At 32.2% G+C, this 19650-nt stretch overlaps 1 protein-coding gene across 19 annotated transcripts; it reads left to right on the top strand.

Moving 5' to 3' along the window:
- The first annotated feature begins 15485 nt into the window (after positions 1–15485).
- LOC112789804 (G-type lectin S-receptor-like serine/threonine-protein kinase At2g19130) lies at positions 15486–19650 on the top strand. Of its 19 annotated transcripts, XM_072232547.1 has the most exons (7): positions 15540–15754; positions 15835–16311; positions 16402–16439; positions 16659–16776; positions 16900–17038; positions 17126–18656; positions 19324–19650. In XM_072232547.1, exons 3-7 carry the CDS (start codon positions 16428–16430, stop codon positions 19348–19350), a joined length of 1827 nt encoding a protein of 608 aa, XP_072088648.1. In that variant the 5' UTR covers positions 15540–15754; positions 15835–16311; positions 16402–16427; the 3' UTR covers positions 19351–19650. The 19 variants fall into 19 exon arrangements, with proteins under 19 accessions (XP_072088651.1, XP_072088650.1, XP_072088647.1 ...); XM_072232550.1 differs by having other exon boundaries at positions 15486–16311; positions 16701–16776; XM_072232549.1 differs by having other exon boundaries at positions 15486–16311; positions 16696–16776.

Below are 19650 nucleotides of genomic sequence, written 5' to 3'. Positions count from 1 at the left end.
GAGAAGGAATGTTGTTTTTCTCGTTTTTCTTTTATTTTTTATTCCAAAAAAAATGACGGGATGACACGTATACGTTTTTTGTTCCAAAGATATGAGGGAACAACACGTGGCTTAAAAGGCTCTGAATTTCATACTATTAGTCATTAGAAGATAAGACCCTATTCTTATACCAATAAATAAAGATAAAAACTCTACAACCAAGTAAAATATCTAATCAAATCCAACCAAGTTGTAGGGGTGCACATGGGTCGGATGAAGCCGGGTTTGATGGGACCCAGACCCGACCCGAAATATACACCGGGTCTATTTATTAGACCCGAACCCGACCCTAGACCTGATGAAACCAATACACTTTCGGGCCACAATTATACCGGGTAAAAATTGGGTGAAAATCGGGCCGGTAACATTACATTACGTTGATACCTTCTTGTAAGCTAGCATGTAAAAATATCCAAATTTCCAAGACTCCAACCATTATTTAACATGGTAAAATTCACTTAGAAAAATATAACAAGAACCAACCCTTCTTTAAAATTAAAGCATAACCACAATCAATACTAAAGCAAAACCACAATCAATACTAATATTGTCTAATAATACCAAATATTTAAATCAATACAAATAACACAATATTATACATTAGTCTAAATTCTTATGCATTCTAAACATAAAACATTAACTTATAGTCTTATAATGACTAATAATACAAAATATTAAGGTTTACAATACTTAAATTACACATAAGAATAGTCATGATCCATCACTAATAACACAAAATATTAATTGTGTATGATGACCGGGCCACCGGGCCGACTTTGGGTACCCGAGCTGTGGCCCAGACCCGACCCGAAATAATGACCGGGTCTATTTTTGAAACCCTTACCCGGCCTTAAACCCGATGAAATCACACCAAATTAGTCCCTGAAGTGTTCGGGACCGGACCAGGCCTTCGGGCCGGGCCGGGTCTGTGCACCCCTACCAAGTTGTTATTAAGGTTTTAAATTCACGCGTGTGACTTCTTCACCCATGTTGCTGCTGCATCCTTCTTCTTCTTCTTCTCCCATGTTGCTGCTTTTTTTTTGCCTCCTCCTTTTTTCTCATCTTTCTCTTTCATTATCATCGTCGCCGTCACCACCACCACCATCTCCTCCTCCTCCTCTTCCTCCTCCTTTTCCTCCTCCTCCTTCTCATTTAAACTTCTTTCCTCCTCCTCCTCCTCCTCCTCCTCCTCCATCCTTATCATGATCATCATCGTCGTTATCGTTATCATTATTGTCATCATCATCGTCGTCTTTTTCTCCTCTTTTTTCCTTATCTTTCTCTTTTATTATCGTCATCGTCACCACCACCACGCCACCAGGGGCGGAGCTAGATTAACTATTTAGGGGGGCGGTGTTTAATAATTTACTAAAAATATTTTATATTACTATTTCTATTGATAAAATTAAAAAAATTAAATATATAATCTCAAACAAAGTAAGACAATAATATATAAAAGTTATCACTTACAGTTTTGTACCATGAAAAGGCTATTCGACATTTTTTTCTATTTTTAAAATAATCTATAATTGAATTTGTGTCGAAAATAGCTGCTAATTCTTTTTCTATATAGATGACCAAATTGTTTGCAAGAAATTCATCAGTCATCTTACTTCAGAGTCTTGTCTTAACAATTTTTATTGCTGAAAAAGCTCTTTCTGTTATTGTTGTAGACACTAGTAGAGTCAAAACAAGGCGTATTAATCTATCAACCATGTGATAAGTTCTTGATTTTCCTGTTTCTTGTAACTTGTTGCACAATTTAAGAAGTGTACCAATGCCTTTCAAATTATTTGGTATATCATGCTGATAATGTTACAATTGAGATTTCAAAATATTTAGCTCATTAGAAGAAAAGTAAAGGGGATAAAACTTCTCTTTTAACTTGCTAATTTCTCCCATATTAAATGATTTGAAATTGTCCTTAGGATCCAAAGCACAACTCAAAGTCAAAAGCTCTATTGTTTGCTCATTAAATCTACTATTCAATTCTTGTATTTGAGAGTCAATTGTTGCCAATAATACATCTATTCGATAATGATGCTCAACTGTCACACTTGGTTGACGAGATCGACCTCTTCCAAAAATATATTGTGCACTCATATTAGGGACTTCAATTTCATGCTTTTCACAAAAAATTTTAACATTTGTAAGAAAATTGCACCATCCACCATCTCTTAATTGTTGAAGAAGTAACTTAGAAACAATATGCATTGCATTAAGAATATCTTGAGATTGTTGTTGCAGTGCTTGGTAAAGAACATTAGTGATTTCCATAATCTCTTTCATCAAGTGCAATGTGAAAACAAATTCAAATGACAATAATATTTTACTAATACCATAAGCCTCACCTCTTTGTGCATAAGTTGTCCCGTCTTCAATGATATTATTGAAAACAATGTTGGTAGCAGTAAACATTTTTACCAAACTGTAGAATTAAATAGTTAACTAATAAAAAAACTAGATATACAAACTAACATATAATAACATAAACTTAATTAACAAATAATAATAAATTAAGTAAATAACTAAATATATAAAAAAAATATTAAAAAAATTAGACAAGACTAATAGAAAAATAATAAAAAAACATAAAAAAATTACAATGCTAGACATTTGTTCTATTTTTGTATGACTATGTCTCTTTATTATTAGTTCAATAATTTTTTCGAAATAAAAAAGAATAAAAATAGAACTTTTTTTGAGAAAGAGGAGTGAAGAACCACTTGTTGAACTACTATCTTTTTTTTTAATCTGCAAAAAAAAAAAAAAAACAAGAGTCAAAGCGGTAAAAGATAAGAAGATTAAAGAGATAAAGAAGAAGAAGAATAAGAAAAGTTGTTACCTGAAATTCTGAAAAGTGAAGGGAGAAAGTATACGAACAAAAAGGGGGAGATTGAAAAAGTGTATGAACAAAAAGGGAGGGGGAGCCAGAAAATAAAAAAGGGGGCGGGGAATCAGAAATGGGCTATTGGGCTGGGTTTTTTGTATGAATTAAAAGGGGATTGAAAAAGTTATGGAACAAAAAGAGAGGGGGCTGGAAAATAAAAAAATGGGGGCTAGACTTTTTTTTAATAAAAATTAAAATGGGGGGGGGGCATTGCCCCCTTTAGTTGTATGTATCTCTGCCCCTGCACGCCACCAGCTCCATCTCCTCCTCCTCCTTCTGCTCTTCTATCATCATTATCATCATCGTTGTTTTCTTCTTATATGTATATTAGTTCAAATTTAGAAAGCACTGAAATTTCTTAATGATGGCAAAACAAACTAAGTTTAAAATAAGTTCAGATCGAAAGTGCACCTTATTGAAATCTAGAATGCACCGAAATTACTTATTGATGATGATACATGAACAAACTAGGTTGAAAATAAGTACAGACCAAGTGCACCTTATTTAAATCCAAAATACACCAAAATTATTTAGTGATGACGATACAGAAATGAACTCAATTCAAAACAGGCACAGACAAAAAATACACCTTATTTAAATTTAGAATGCACCAAAATTAGTTAATGATAACTCAAAACTCCTCCTCCTCCTCCTCCTCCTTCTTCTTCATCTTTTCTTTCTTATTTTACCTTCTCATGATTCTTCTTATTTTATCCCCTTAACAAGAATAAAAACAAGAAAAAAATCAAATAAAGAAGAAGAAACACATAATGCTACAAAATTACTAGAAAGAGGATGAACCTACATTCAACTAAATAAGATTGCAATACATTACAAACATGTTCATTCAAGTCTAATATGAGAAGGAATGATCCTAAAAGAAGAAATAACAGCAACAGAAAAAAAAAGAAAGAAAAAATATAGCATTAAAGAAGATATTTTTGTACTTTTGTAGAAAAATTTCAGTGTAAAAATTAAAAAATTTATGTGTTATTTTTAAAAAATTTCGGTGTTATTTGTTCTGATCAATTTTACATAATTCAAAATTCTTCATCTTTCTCCTCCTCATCTTCTCTGCGAATTTTTCTTCTTCTTTTTCATCTTTTTCTCTTTCTTCTTATTTCATTTTCTCATAATTTTTTTTATTTTACTCTCTTAAGAAGAATAAAAAACAAGAAAAAAAATCAATGTTGCAAAATTACTAAGAAAAAAAGGAGGAAAAGAAAAAAATATAACAACAACAGCAACAATAAAAGAACGATGATAGAAAAAAACACGCAAAGAAAAATAAGAAATGCAAAAAAGAAGAAGGAAGAACGCGAAAAAAATAAGGATATGAACATTCACGTTCATGTTAGTAGCTGAGAGTTGAAATGTGTATTTACGCTTTTACTAATAAAACTGATTTTTGTTGGATTTAGACCAATTTAATTGAATTTAGTTGTTAAAAAATTTAAATATATAATAAAACTGTATATTTATATATTCTCTAGATATTTTTTACACTCTTCATTTTAAGTTATAGCAAATACACTCTCCAAACAAAGGTTATACTTCACTAGTAGCACACATTCTAGATACATTTTTTTTGTCTGTTTAGATTTAATTCTAAAACCTTGCGTTCTTATTATTTGTAATCAATTTTAATAATAAAAGTGTCAAATTCTTTATTTTTGGTTGATTTGTCTTGTTCACTTTTATGTTTTTTCAATGTTTTTTAGAATAATAAATATTGTAATCTTTTATATGTTCATTACATTTGTCACTGCAAAAAAAATGTGAATAGTATTTGCCAGATCATGAAAGCAAGAAAAAAAATAGAACAGAGAGAAAACGCTAACTAGAGAAATTTTTTGACGCATCCTTTTATGTACGTAATTTAATTTAAAAAAATGTTTTCTTTTTTTATCCAAATAAAATTATTAAAATTTTATTTAATATTTATTTTTTTAAAAAAGTCTATAAATATAAAATATTTTTTTATTAAAAAATATTATTTTAGAAAAAAATAAAACAATAAATATTTTTTCTAAAAACCAATCCAAACTTAGGGATAATCATTTTTTTCTACCTTAAAATTATTTGATTATAATCTATTGTAAAAGTTTTACTGAAAGAACATTTTTTTACTCATAATATTATTAAAAAATAATATTATTAAAAAATAAATTAATTTTTTTCTAAATCAAATTTCATATAAAGGATCTTAACGTATTAAAATAAATTAATAAATTTATTAAATTATTCTTAATTTACTTAATTAAATAGATAAAATTATAATAAAAAGTAGAGACTGATATTTGTTTCTTATTAAAAAAGAAAGAAACACTTTTAATAATAGTTATGATAAAGAAATAATAGATAACAAGATAAGAATTTAAACTGAATAAAAAAAATAAATTGAAATTGAAATAAAACAAAAAAACTAGATTAAAATTGAATACAAAGAGAATCACTCTACTTTTTACATAATTTCTTGACGTAACAAAAAAAAAGCTCCTCAACCTAACTTATCAACGCCATAGTTTGAGAATTGAATCGAAGGGACTCCTCAAACTTCTACCCAGTTACTCGATGCAACAAGAGAGGAATTCCTCAACCTCAATTGTCCACATCATGGTTTCATGACGAAACCAAAAAATGGGTTTTCAAACCTCTAAATCATTCTATACTACGACTACAATAGCTAAGTAACCAAAATATTATAGTCAATAAATAAAAATATATGATTAATAACATTTGTGTTTATAAGAAGTGTAAATCACTCTCCTAATTTAATTGACACAATTAATTTCTTTCTATAATTAATTATCTTTCCTCATTTAATTATACTAAAAGTTAATTTTAAATTTAATATGAATCAAATTTCAAAAATCTCTCCCTCATTATTATTACATGCATTTATAATTCTATAATATTTTTCCTCCTAAATAAAAATTTCAAATTCTTATATTTTTTATTTTTAAAAAATCTCAAATCACTGCAATACATTTCATAAAACATAAAAGCATCTTAAATTTGATCGGTTTCTATTTATTGAAAATGATAAACATCTAAAATTATTGGTTTATAACCTATAAAATAAAATAATAAATAATAATAAATTAGCACCAATTTATTGATTATGGATATCATGTATATAAAATTATAAATATATACGTATAAAAATATAGATGTTAAATTAAAAAATTTAACAACTTCTGTTATACAATTTATATTTTACATATAGACCATTATAATAAAAAATAGAAAATAAAATATCAACAAAAACTAAGAAATAAATTTTAAAAATAATTATTAACTCGTCATATTAAAATCAATAAATAAACATACGCATGAATATTAAATAAAAATATTAAAATTATGATCCTTTAATGCACATATAAGATAATTTAAAATAACAAGACACATAGTTTAAAATTTAGTAATATTAATTGTAAAAATTTGTTAATTATGGATATTATATATATAAAATTATGAATGTTATTAATATAAAATTTTGGATGTTATATATATCTAACTATAAATATTATATGTATGAACTTATGGATGTTATGAGTAAATTTGTTAATTAAATAATAAATTAATTTAAGTATTTGACCTTTTTTTTTTCAAATCTAATAATTATAGTAAAATTTGAAAATATATGTAAATCAGAATAAATTATTTCACTTTGAAAACTAAGAAATAAATTTTTAAATTATCAATCAAAGACAGTTATTTAATAAAAAATTATCAGTAGTGCTACGTTACCAACTTTTTATCTGTCAAAATCTGCCAACTTGAATTGGGCTGGACATGAAGCCCATCTACTAAATAAAGTCACATCTAAGTTAATCATGGTTTAATTCTAATTTATCACGTGTTGGTAATAGTTGGCAGACTTTCTCTTGGTAACGTATACTTTTCCAAAAATTATACGTTGATTTAAATGTATGATTTCTTTAAAAAGAAAAATTAAAATATTTTGAATCATAATTTATTAGTATATATGTGAAATAATTTGAAATATATAATAAAATAAAATTTAAAATTACATAATATTAATTGTAAAAATATATTTATTATGAAAATTATGTATAATTTGAAATGTATAATGTCTTCAAAAAGAAAAATTAAAATATTTTGAATCATGATTTATTAGTGTATATGTGAAATAATTTAAAATATATAATAAAATATAATTTAAAATTGTATAATATTAATTATAAAAATATATTAATTATGAAAATTATGTGGGTATGAATATATAGATGTTACATAATAAATAAAAAATATGTTTTTGTTATTATAATATAAATTAAATATCATAAATATAAATTATGTATATTCATTTAATAAGAATGTAAATTAATAAGATATGTGCTTATAATATGCTATTTAATACATGCAATTAATGTTTTTATATATAATAAATATTGCAATAAAACAAATAAGCGCGTCAAAGAATATTAATTAAATTTTGCTTATCTTATTAAATAAAGCTAAAAATAGAAGGTTTTGGTTGATTTTGGTTCCTAAGTTTGGCTATCAAACTTTTTTCTGGTATTTATAATTTTTTATTAGGTTAGATAAAACCTTAAAACACATAAACATAAGGCCCAATCTAATAATTAAATGTCACAAAAAAATCTAATAATTAAATAAATAAAATAAAAATATATCAAATTAAATTAAAACATTCTAAAAATATAAACTAATATCTTCTGATAACACTTAAATTTTTTATATCACAAACATTTAAAATACGTATCAAGTAATTTATCAATCTAATTTATAAATTAAAAGTTTAAAACATGTAAAATAATAAAAATAATTAGTAATATATTTAGGACATATAATTATAAAAACAAATTAAATTTGTTAACCACATTATTAAATAAATAATAATTACCTATAATTATACATTCTCCCTTTTTAATAGTAATAACTTAAAAAAGTGAAAGTGCAAATTAAATTTGTTAACCACATTAAATAAATAGTAATTACCTCTAATTATACATTCTTCCTTTTTAATAGTAATAACTTAAAAAAGTGAAAATAAGTTAGTCTGCAGGTTTTTTTCTTTTTGAATTTTATGAAAAATATTTTGGCTAATATTAAAAAATATATTTTTTTAAATTTTTTCATCTAATAGATTTAATTCTAATTTGGTTAGTGATACACATATTTATTAACAATAAATTAAATAATTAGTCTTTACAGCATAGAGTCACATACTCTCTTTTTTACTGTAAGTCTAAGAAATCAATAATTGTGTGCTGTAATTAATTTTTTCCCATCCAAGAACTAACGCGTAAATTACTGTTGCTTTGACACCTGTTGTTTTATACATGTAGAAATAATTTTATTTTTACACCATAGTATGCTCCAAAATATATTTTTATCTAATAATTATATTTAAATACAATATAAAAATATTTTTTATTTATTTATTATGTTAAAAATATTTTTTTAATAAAAAATATCTTTAAAAAATAATATTTTTTAAATTTTTTATTTTAAAATGATTTTATTAATGGATAGAAAAATGGTGATATGCAGTTTAATGGGTGCATGGCGTGTAATTTTGAGATGTGGATCTGCCACAACGAGTAACCTGAAAAATGCAGGTTACGTTTTGGTTGAGACAGAAAAAAAAAACAAAAGCTGCAACAATAAAATGTAAGTTGCGTTTGTCAGTATCAGACAGCCAAGCTTCGCAAACTGTCGCAGCTTCCTGCATGGAGACAGACACCTACTGTGTGTTGACCGCTTGGAGCTCAACAAACGCAAGTTGCATTTGTCAGCGGGCAGACATTAATCATCGCAGGATGTGATTGTCAGGGAGCTATGCTGCATGCGTCACACGTTTCAAAGGAGGATGTTAAACGTGCATTTATAATAAAAAAATGCAGGAGGAGAGGCAACAAAGTGGGGCAAAAAAAGAGGTGAGGATGGGTTTCATTGTGCGGGACATTGCATTGTAAGAGGGGAGGGTGGTGCGCTGAGAAGTTGGAGAAAGTGGGGGAAGAAGAAGAAGAGTAGAAGACTTAGGGTTTAAGTTAGTTCATAAAAAAAATGGTTCGCAATTTTATGCTACCTGAAGAACATATTATTAAGTATTTGGATCATCTTCAATGGGTAAATTTTTTTTTAAGATCTGTGATAAATAAATATATTTATTTTTATTTTATTTGATTTTATTTGAACTGTTTTATTGTTATTTTTATTATTATTATCGGTATTATTATTACTGTTAGTTATTATTATTATTATTATTATTATTATTATTATTATTATTATTATTATTATTATTATTATTTGTAGTAGTAATAATAATAGTAGTTATTATTATGATTATTGTTATTATTATCATTAGTAGTAACCGTATTATTATGCGTTGGTTGTTGTTAATTTGAATAAATATTATCTTTTGTTTTGCAGGCGATCAGAAATTTGTTGCCTAAAAAATTTGACCCGCCAGATACTTTTAATGAGAGAGCTGTTGCGGCACTAGCATTAACTGGGCTTCAACACGTTTTGCGAATAGGCGAAATGAAAGGTCATTCTGCACTCTAAAGTGCCTTGGTGGAACGATGGAGGCCAGAAACCCACACGTTCCACCTTCCAGTGAGCGAGGTGACGGTGACGCTAGAGAACGTGATACATATACTTGGCCTCCAGGTTAATTGAGAACCCGTCACAGGTAGATCGGATAGCAGTTACCAGTTTTTTATGGATAACTGTATCGCTTGTTTCGGTTGGCAGCCGGTTCCGGACGATCACGTGTTGGGCAAGGTAAATCTTGCATGGGTCCGACGGTGCAAAGACACTGAACCATGTGACACACAGGAGTCTATTGAGCAGTACGTTAGGGCTCACATTTTCTGTGTCCTTGGTACAATGGTGTTTCCAGATAAGTCTACCACGTCTTTGAACTCGAAGTTTTTGCCTCTACTTCGAGATTTTCATTGGATTTCGAAATACAGTTAGGGGGCAGCTAGTCTGGCACATCTATACAGATTGTTGTATCATGCATCACTGTACAACCGTAAAGAAATAGATGGGTCACTCATTTTGCTTTTTGTTTGGGTGTGGGAGCGTATGCCGTTCATGGCCCCTATACCGGGCAATGAGCTCCTCGATGTTGGTGTTTCACTTGCGCGACGGTATTGTATTTTACTATTATTATTGTTGTTGTTGTTGTTGTTGTTGTTGCGTTCATCCTACCCGTGCTTAGGTGGAGTCATTGGCGCCGGCATACAATTTTGTTTGTTCTTATTACTCATCACACCATTGCGTGTACGCCTCACCCCGCTCTTGAAGCCTTTGGTAGTTTTTGTTGTACTCCTGTTCTATCTTCGAATATCCTATTAGACAAACCATTTAATCATAAGCAAATGCCACAAAATTACTGTGAATAGAACCATACCAGCAAAATCAAATACCTGTGTTAACCACAAGTTTATGCAAATACGGAGCCTTAAACCTCCTTAAGAAGTTGGACCCAATGTGCCTGATGTAGAACATGTGCCACGCTCTTGGTGGTGACCATGCACCGTTACTGCGAGCTATTGTTGCATCGATGGAGTTATGGCGGTCAGAAATAATGTCGATGCCATCAATGGTAACAACATATCTCCGCAAGTTGGTTAGGAAAACTTCCACGCGTCTGCTGTCTCACCCTCGACTATTGCAAATGCAATAGGTACAATGTTTTGATTCACATCTTGTGCAACGGTTACTAGAAGTGCACCTTTATATTTTCCGTACAGGTGTGTGCCATCAACCTGCACCAGTGGCTTGCAGTGTCGGAAGGCTACTATACATGGATAGAAGCTCCAAAAAACACGATGCAGAACTCTTATACCTTGAACCTCCTCACTCTCACGGTAAACGGGGAGCGTCTTTATTTGGACACGAGACCTCGGCATCTTTGCAGTCATTGCTTTCAACCATACCAGCAGAATCTGGTAAGAAACTTGCCAATCACCGAAAATTTTTGCGACAGATTTCTGCTTTGCCAACCAAGCCTTGCGGTAATTAACAGTGTAGTTGAACCTGAATTGAACTTTTGCAATAATAGACTTCACCTTTATCGACGGGTCTGCTTCGACCAACGGCCTAATGGCATCTGCAATTGTGTCTGAGTCCAACTTGACATGATCTTGTGAGATCGTGCCCATGGTGCAAGTGTGTTTATCATTGTATCTCCTGATCTCCCAATAAGCTTTCTTTCGAATCAAGCTAGCTCGAATAAGCCAGTCGCACCCGGTACTATAACCTTTGCATTTTGCATAGAATGTTTGCGGCTCAGACTCATACACAGTGTAATAAACTCTTCTAGAGATAGTGTAGCTTTTGATTGTAGATATCATCGACTCTGTAGAGCTAAATTCCATTCTGACACTAAACTCACTATCTTCCGCCGCAACGTTGCCTTCACCTACGACATGCGCACCACCATCAGTCAGACAAGGCAAATAAAATGCACACTAGTGGTAACTTGAATTAATAATCATAACATACCCATATTCGCATACTCAGAAAATTCTGGGGCATGCATGGCTTCGAGATACAAAGACCTCATAAAAGATGGAACACCAAACGGGTGCTGGCTTACAATCGAGTCCGCTTCATTCTGTATCGCCGGATTGCCTGCCAAGTCTCCGTCATCGTTTTCATCATCGACTTCATAGTTGGCTTCGAACTCCTCTTCACTATTGTTGTTATCTTCTTCCCAATCTAGGTCCCCGCACTCATCAACATCGACCTCCTCGCCGACCAGGTCTAGGCTCGAATGCTGTTCGAAATCAACGTACAGCTCTATAATCGGCACGTGAAATCAGGCTTGTTGATAAATACAGAACATTTGCTACATACTGGCGTCGTTTGTGATGGGCATTATTTGAAACTGTATCAGCACACTAAATACTTGTACATGATTTTTGTATAAAATGTTGCTCACCCTTTTCGAAATGTGATTTTGTATGTTATCACAAAGACCATTTTGCAACTCCACAAAACTCATGGTGCACGGTATAGCAAATGACAACGGACATTTACAAATAAAAGTCACTCCTTCATGTGTGTTTGGTATAATATCACCGTTATAATACACTCGCAAATTTGCAATACCTTCCATAACTTTAACCCCACCTAACTCGATTTTTTTTACACCCCAAAAAATTCAGAACTGTTCCATATATGAAAGAAAGAAGAAAAGGAGGAATAGAAGTGGAATGAAGCATTTTAAATGAATCCTGCTTCGTATTTATAGGTTGGACTCTTGCTTAAAATATATTTTTTTAACAAACGCAACCTGTGATTTTGGCTTTTCGAAAAAAATTTCTGACGTACAAAAAACGCAACCTACGTTTTATTTGTTCGAAAAAAAAGGTTGCCAAATTAATAAAAACGCAAACCGCATTTTATTATTTTAAAAAAATAATATGCAGTGCTCACTAAATGCAGGTTGCATTTGGACTCAATCAAAATTTAAAAAGATTTAAAAACCTTTAAAATAATAAAACCCAGCTTGCATTTATTTAAATTGCTGGAAAAAAAAGAATAAAATGTAGCTTGCGTTTTTTTTCTGACACCGTACCAATACAATTTTTTGGCATATCTATATTTTATTACACTACCCAATATCTTTTTCATAACAAAAAAATGAGCCTTAAAATTTTGTCAAAACATATAAAAATAAAAAATTCACAATTTTAATGGTAACCAAACAAACTCTAAAATCTAGTAAAAATGAGTCGGTTTGACCCTAACCGCTTGAACAGCTGATTTGGACGGGTTTGTGTTGCAACTTGCAGCTGCCAGCTTTAAAGGAGTAAATTCTTATAGTAGTCTCCGAGATTCACGTGAATACTCAATGTAATCCTCAAGATCTCAATTTTCCTATTGTAGTCCTCCAGATAGAGCTCCGAGTATTCATAATGGTCTCTAGACATATTTTTTGTTATGAGTCATCACCAGAGCGCTGACGTTACCATATTTTGCCACGCTAGAGGGCTCCAAAACGTCGTCGTTTTGGTTTGGAGCCCTTGAGTACAAATAACGACGCCGTTTAGATGTTATTTAGAAAAACAGTTGTCTCCAATACAAACACTTCATCTTCGTCACTTCTTCTTCTACCCTCTCACTTCATCTTCATCTCTTCATCAATGGTGCTACTGTAAGATTCTATTTGCTGGGTTGAAAAAGTTGAGAGAAGAAGTAATCCAACTGAAAACTCTTTTCGTTCTTCCCCTCCTCTACCAGAAGTACGAGGTTCCGACTTTGTGATCAGACACAAAGTAACATTTTCTTTTTACCTTGGATTTTCAATATAGTGTTGGTTCTTCATGATATGCAAGTTATTAGTGTGGTTGAGGTTTTCTCATCTGTTCAGGATGGGGGATGTTTCCCAAGATACCCTCAACAACCTCAAATCTCTCATGGATCAAGGTCTCACCTTTTTCATCTCTCTCTTAATCCTTGCTCTTTTTTCTCATCTGGGTCTCACCTTTTTCCCTCTTTTTTATGCTCATGTTAAGAAATGGCTTCTTTTCTCTTTTTGTAATTATGCTTAGTTAAGGAGCCATTGCAGAAAATCTTTCAGGTAATCCATTTTTTTTATCTTTTTTTATCTATTGTATCTAGATACTTATTCTGATTTGATTTTAACATTTTGAATTATTCATTACGTACTGTGTGGCTGAGTAAATTATTCTCTATTAGTTTCTTTTCGGTAAATTATGTCTAGTGTGACCATTTGGAATCATGATGGTTAAAGTAATTTTGAATGTTTCATTCATGTTGTTAACTAATTAGTGCTGCTATTCTCCTGCATGCTTTTTGGTGAGATTTATAATTTGTATTGATTTAGTAGGAAAGGGATTCAATCAATGCTTGAAGGATTATTTTTTAACAAATAGCTATGAATTTTTACTTGGTTATTATTCTCAATGATGTTTCATTTTCAGAAACCAATAGTCTCGCTCAATTTATACAGATCAATTCGCGAGTCACAACTAATATGATTATTAGGTTACTTAAGAGAGGTGCTCATTTTGAAACAATCTTTTTTTTGTTCGTATCCCATGTCATCTCGATCACTTCTGAATGTATTTTCTTGTCAACATGTGCAAGTTATGCTATATATAATTGTCTTATCTTTGTTTCTTTTTTCCCTCTCTCTTTGTGATCAATTCCAGAATTTTCCTGTCTTTGCAATTGGTGTTGGGCTTAGCACATTTGACAAAGCATCTTGTAAGTGAAATTTATTAGAAAAAGGAAGAGAAACATTGGTCTGTTGAGGGGCACTATTTGACTTCTAATTGTGTATCCTGATCTTGTATGATCCACAGATTTATTATTATGTTCAATCTCACATTCAGATCAATAAATATTGTGATCGTGTAGTCTTGGTGAGTATTATTCTTTGAATTCTTCTAAGATTAATTTGGTAGTTTAGCTTCTGGCATTTCATTCTGAGTTTTTAACCATATTTATCTGTAGCCTTTTTCATTAAAGAAACATAGATAACTTATCACTATATGTGTAAAGATTTTGGATATGACTGGTCTGAAGTTTTCAGTCTTGAACCAAATTAAGGTACATTTACTTCATGTAGCTACTTAGTCTGGCTTAGTTGCTCTACTTGTGAATTTAATGTATTAACAATGAATTTTGATGTTAAAATAAGAAGCGTGATAGTTTAATGTGAATAGTACATATTTAACATAGTAACCTTAAAAGAGAACAAGAAAAAGAGAGTAAATATTTGAATAGTAAGTTTGTAAAAGCAATTTAAAATTGATATACTGAATAAATCTGAGAACATATAGAATTTATTTATTTATTTATTATAATTAAGATAGGGAGAAAGAATTGAATATTTACATGTCACTATCAATAACCTTTGGCGTTACTGAAATGATATGCTCAATTGCATTTCAAGGTTCTGACTTCAGGACAAAATACCTTTGTCAACTGATTTTATTTTTTTTGTATATTTCTAATATTGTTGAGCTATGCTTTTCTTTTTTATTGAGGATTCGAGGCCTATTACAATATCCTTTCCTCCTTGTTAATAACATTTTTCTTTATATATAACAATGTTACTAAATTGTCATTCATGTCATTGCTATTGTTAACAATAATATCATCCATCGATGATCTAGACTACTATGAAAAGATAAATAAATATTACATTGTAAATGCCCAATACATATTTTCTGCATATTGGAATGTGAGAAGAAGAAATGAGCAAGAGCCTCGTACGGAGAATGAGAAGAGAGCGATGAACAAGAAGAAGAGATAAAATTTTAAAAAATTTAGGAATTTAGGGTTAAATATAGTAGGAGGGATCAACATGGGTATATATTAGAAATGAGCCAGTTCAGCTAGCCGTTAGAACCCTTCAGCATGGTAAAATATGAACACGTCAGCGCTTCGGTGATGACTCATCACCAGAAATATACCTAAAGACCATTATGAGTACTCAGAACTCTATTTGGAGGACGACAATAAAAAAATCAGAATCTTTAGAATTACATTGAATATTCACTCGAATCTCAGTAAGACAGGAACTATTATAGGGATTTACTCAGCTTTAAAATTAAGAAAATGGTTATTCTACTGGTTATGACAGGACCGTCGGAGGCTCGAAGATGCGATTGTGAACCGCTGAAGACGAGCATGCCGTCGTCGCTCAATAGTTCTTGGCGTTTCTGTCGGCGATGGGGAGGATCGAAGGATTTAGGGAGAGGAGACGAGAAGGGGTCTGGAGTGCGTTATAGCGGAAGTGGGTTAGGACTACATTTCTGAAAGATTGAATTTGGGTCTGAGGTTAGGGTTGCATATAAAAGTTAAGGGTATTTTTATAAATTTAACCATTTCAGTCTCTAATCTTAATTCAAATCAAACAGGTCCTGAGATATAATTCAATCCTATACACTTTTTCGCCAAACACAATTTGAAACTTTGTTTAGTTCTTGTCTTAGTGACTGTCTCAATCTCTCTCACAAACAAAAGCTGCCTAAGGGATTCAGCACCGTTTTGGAGGACTAGTTTTTACTCTTACTCGATGCACCGTCTATCATTCACTGAACTGTGCATGACAGCAATCTGACCCGACGGCACTGTCAGCAATTAATTACCAGTAGTTGGATCGTCAACCTGTTCTCATTATTCCACACTCACCCAAACCACTTATGGAGACCGGGAACCCCATCTCGATATACAGGCACAACGCTGACCAGCCGCCACAGGAGGGGGCGGCAGCTGGAGGCAAAATTCGGTGTTGCCGCTACCGGCGTCGATATCAAGCTCCTTCATCGAGGCAGCGATCGAGTGTGGGATTCCCCATGCTGTACTTCTGGTTTAAATAATCAAATCTGTCCAGCGTATGACTTCTCTCTTCTTTCCACAAGTCCAAATTGCATTCTCTTTTTTATATTCATTCTAGTTTGACTAAATGTTTAAATTAATCTCAGTTGTTTTGGCCACAACTACATGACGCATGCTCATCCAGGTATGAAATAATAAGCTAGCATGCATGACTTTTCTGTATTTTATATTAGGGTAGTTCTACTAGGCGGTACAAGTCAATTAGCAAGTCAATGACTTGCATGCTGTGCATATTTTGATTCTAGCATTCAACAAGAAGATAACTAAATCATAGAGAGGAGGAGGAATGAGGTCATGGATGTTCAATTTTGATCTTGTTCTGCTCTTTCTCATGTCATTCCAGTTCCATGTATCCATTGAATCTGATAGCATCTTTCCAGGGCAGAGACTTTCAGGAAATCAAACTCTAGTTTCCTATGGACAAATATTTGAAATGGGTTTCTTCTCACCATCAGGTTCAGGTAACAACTCTCGCAATTATTACCTAGGGATATGGTACAAAGGGTTACCAACGCCACAAAGAACAGTGGTGTGGGTAGCCAACAGGGATCATCCTGTATCTGATCCATACTCTTCTTGGTTAGAACTTGACAAGCATGGCAATCTCTCTCTCTATACTTCCACCGGTCATGCAGTTTGGTCAACCAACTCTTCCTTTAGTTTGGGTCCCTTGGATTCGATAGCTGCTAATCTTCGGGAAGATGGAAATTTTATTATAAGCAGGTCAGTTGATGACTACAGTTGGCAAAGCTTTGATTACCCAACTGATACCTTGCTGCCTAATGCGTATTTGGAATATGATAATGACAGAGGTATTAAAAGGGTTCTGAAATCTTGGCTAGCTACAAGTAATCCATCAACTGGCAACTTCTCTGCTGAGGTAACTACAGTTTCTGTGGATTTAGCTGAGGTTCAATTGTTGCAAAATGATGGTTTTACTGAGTCTAAATTCTGCATAAATCGGTTTCATGAAACCATAGATTACGTGTATGATTTTGAATTTCACTTTATAATATACGCAGACATTTACTCGTATGTTTTGTTTTCATATGGCAACTCATACAATCTTGCAAGATATGTGTTAGATGTATCTGGAAAGCTCAAACTTTTAGGGTGGTCAAACGAATGGGTTACCGTCAACATGGACCACAAAAAATGTGACTTTCTCGGTCATAATGAGGATACAGGAGTGAATGGCAAACATAGTGGAAGGAAGAATGCTACTTGGGTGGTTGTGGAGGTGGTGATTGGGCTTACTACTGTGATTGTTGCTATTGCCATTTTGCTGATAAGGCTATGGAAGAGAGGTACCACCACTTCATCTAAGGTAATGGGAGGAGATACATTGAAGCAGTACAACTACAGAGATTTGAGAAAAGCAACTAGAAACTTCACAATTAAGCTTGGAAACGGTGGTTTCAGCACTGTTTACAAAGGGGAATTCCCTGATTCAACTTTCGTAGCTGTCAAGGAACTTCGAGGACACTTTCAAGAAGAAAAACAGCTTCGAGCAGAACTCAATACGGTAGGGCTGATCCAGCACAAAAATCTTGTTTGCTTACTTGGATTCTGCTTACAAGGTTCCCAGAGATTCATAATTTATGATTACATGCCAAATGGTTCTCTAGAATCTCACTTGTTCCAGAGTGATTCTAATGTCTTAGATTGGCGAACTAGATACAATATTATTCTTGGGACTGCCAAAGGTTTAGCTTACTTACACGAGCATTGTAGAGACTGCATCATTCATTGCGACATCAAGCCGGAAAACATTTTGTTGGATGCTGAATTTAATCCTCAAGTCACGGATTTTGGCTTGGCAAAGCTTCTAGGCCGAGACTTCAGCCGGGTTCTTACCACCATGAGAGGAACAAGAGGCTATCTAGCACCAGAGTGGTTCTCTGGTGTCCCAGTCACTGCAAAAGTTGATGTGTATAGCTACGGCCAGGTCCTTCTTGAGATCATTTCAGGTAGAAGGAATATGGATCTAGTAAATGACGATCTAGCTAGTTATTTCCCGGCAATTGTTTTCAATGCATTGAACAATGGGGAGGATGTTCTGCCTTTAGTAGATTCCAAACTACAAGGCAAATTCAGCGCAGAAGAGATAAATAGAGCATGCAAGGTTGGTTGTTGGTGCATTCAAGATGATGAGAATGATAGACCAACAATGAAAGAGGTTGTTCAAGCTTTGGAAGGAAATCTTGATGTAGGTATTCCTCCTATTCCCCAGTTTTTCCTGTCCTTAGCAGAACCTTCTGTCCAAAAAGGTGATCTGAAGGAAAGCAAGGATTATAGTACATCGAGCACACTACCTTCAAGTTTCAGCTTTCAAGCACCAGTAAGTTCTTTCACGGCTCATTCATCCTTATATTAGGTGTGCAATCATCTGTTCTTTAATTGATAGGATAAAAGGGATTCATTAATGAAACCTGTCCTGAAAGATACCAAAATTTCAATGTTTTCAAGCCTAAAAAGAATTTATTGTTGCTGTTATTGTTGCTGCAGTAGTTGTTAGTATTAGTATGTTCTAGAAATGGATGCAGCTATATTTGTCAAATGTAGGAGTTTTATTACATAATGTCTTTCACATACATGACATAGAATTTGAACAAAGTAATTCAAAAGCTCCAGAAGTCAGAGAGAAATGTCACATTCCAAGAACTTAAGCAGTATTTTTTAGTCTTGACACCAATTGTCATTGGTAAATGAATTGATATATTTCCTTATTAAAAACAACAAAATATTTGATTTTACACCTTTTCCCCCTCCAAGTTCAGTTCCTCTAAAATTTAGCAATCGAAATAAAACCTTGTTTGCTAGAAGTGAATTACCTTAAAAGTCTTGCTTTATGCTCATTATATGGCATAATTTGACATTTTCATATCAATGATTCAGGCCTTTCATGTCAAGTCCTTATCCTTATTCCGCATGTTTCTGCCTTCATTATCGTAGTTTATATTCAGATTACATACTAACTCCTACGTAATTTACGTTAATTTTGACAGGTTCACGCAGTTCAGGATGAACCTTGATATCATATCAGTGAGTTTGCTGCTCCTGCTACTATTCGTGACACGGTGAAAGGCATAACTTTGTTCAGCAGCCAGCTTTATTAATGGCTAGAAACACTCATTAAAGTTCCATTTATTTCCTTCAAGATCGAAGCATCCAGAATGCTGAAATAAATTAGTCACGAAGTATTTCTGGTGCTTCCATTGATTTATGTCAAAATATTATTTTGGTGAATTGGTGATAAGAACTCAATTGATCTTCTTTACAATTTATGTATGGTAGAATGGACTTATCAAAACAAGAATGGATTCAATTACCTA

Source organism: Arachis hypogaea, chromosome 3 (assembly GCF_003086295.3).
Source record: "Arachis hypogaea cultivar Tifrunner chromosome 3, arahy.Tifrunner.gnm2.J5K5, whole genome shotgun sequence".
Classification (NCBI taxonomy): domain Eukaryota; kingdom Viridiplantae; phylum Streptophyta; class Magnoliopsida; order Fabales; family Fabaceae; genus Arachis; species Arachis hypogaea.
The sequence above is the reverse complement of the archived record's forward strand: the minus strand, read 5'-3'. Positions and strand labels throughout refer to the sequence as shown.

Excerpts from the sequence above, each read along its gene's own strand:
- LOC112789804 (XM_072232540.1), top strand. The coding sequence starts at position 16,602 with ATGAGGTCATGGATGTTCAATTTTGATCTTGTTCTGCTCTTTCTCATG. Across the intron at positions 18,657-19,323 it reads GTTTCAGCTTTCAAGCACCA|GTTCACGCAGTTCAGGATGA; the intron begins GTAAGTTCTTTC and ends TAATTTTGACAG.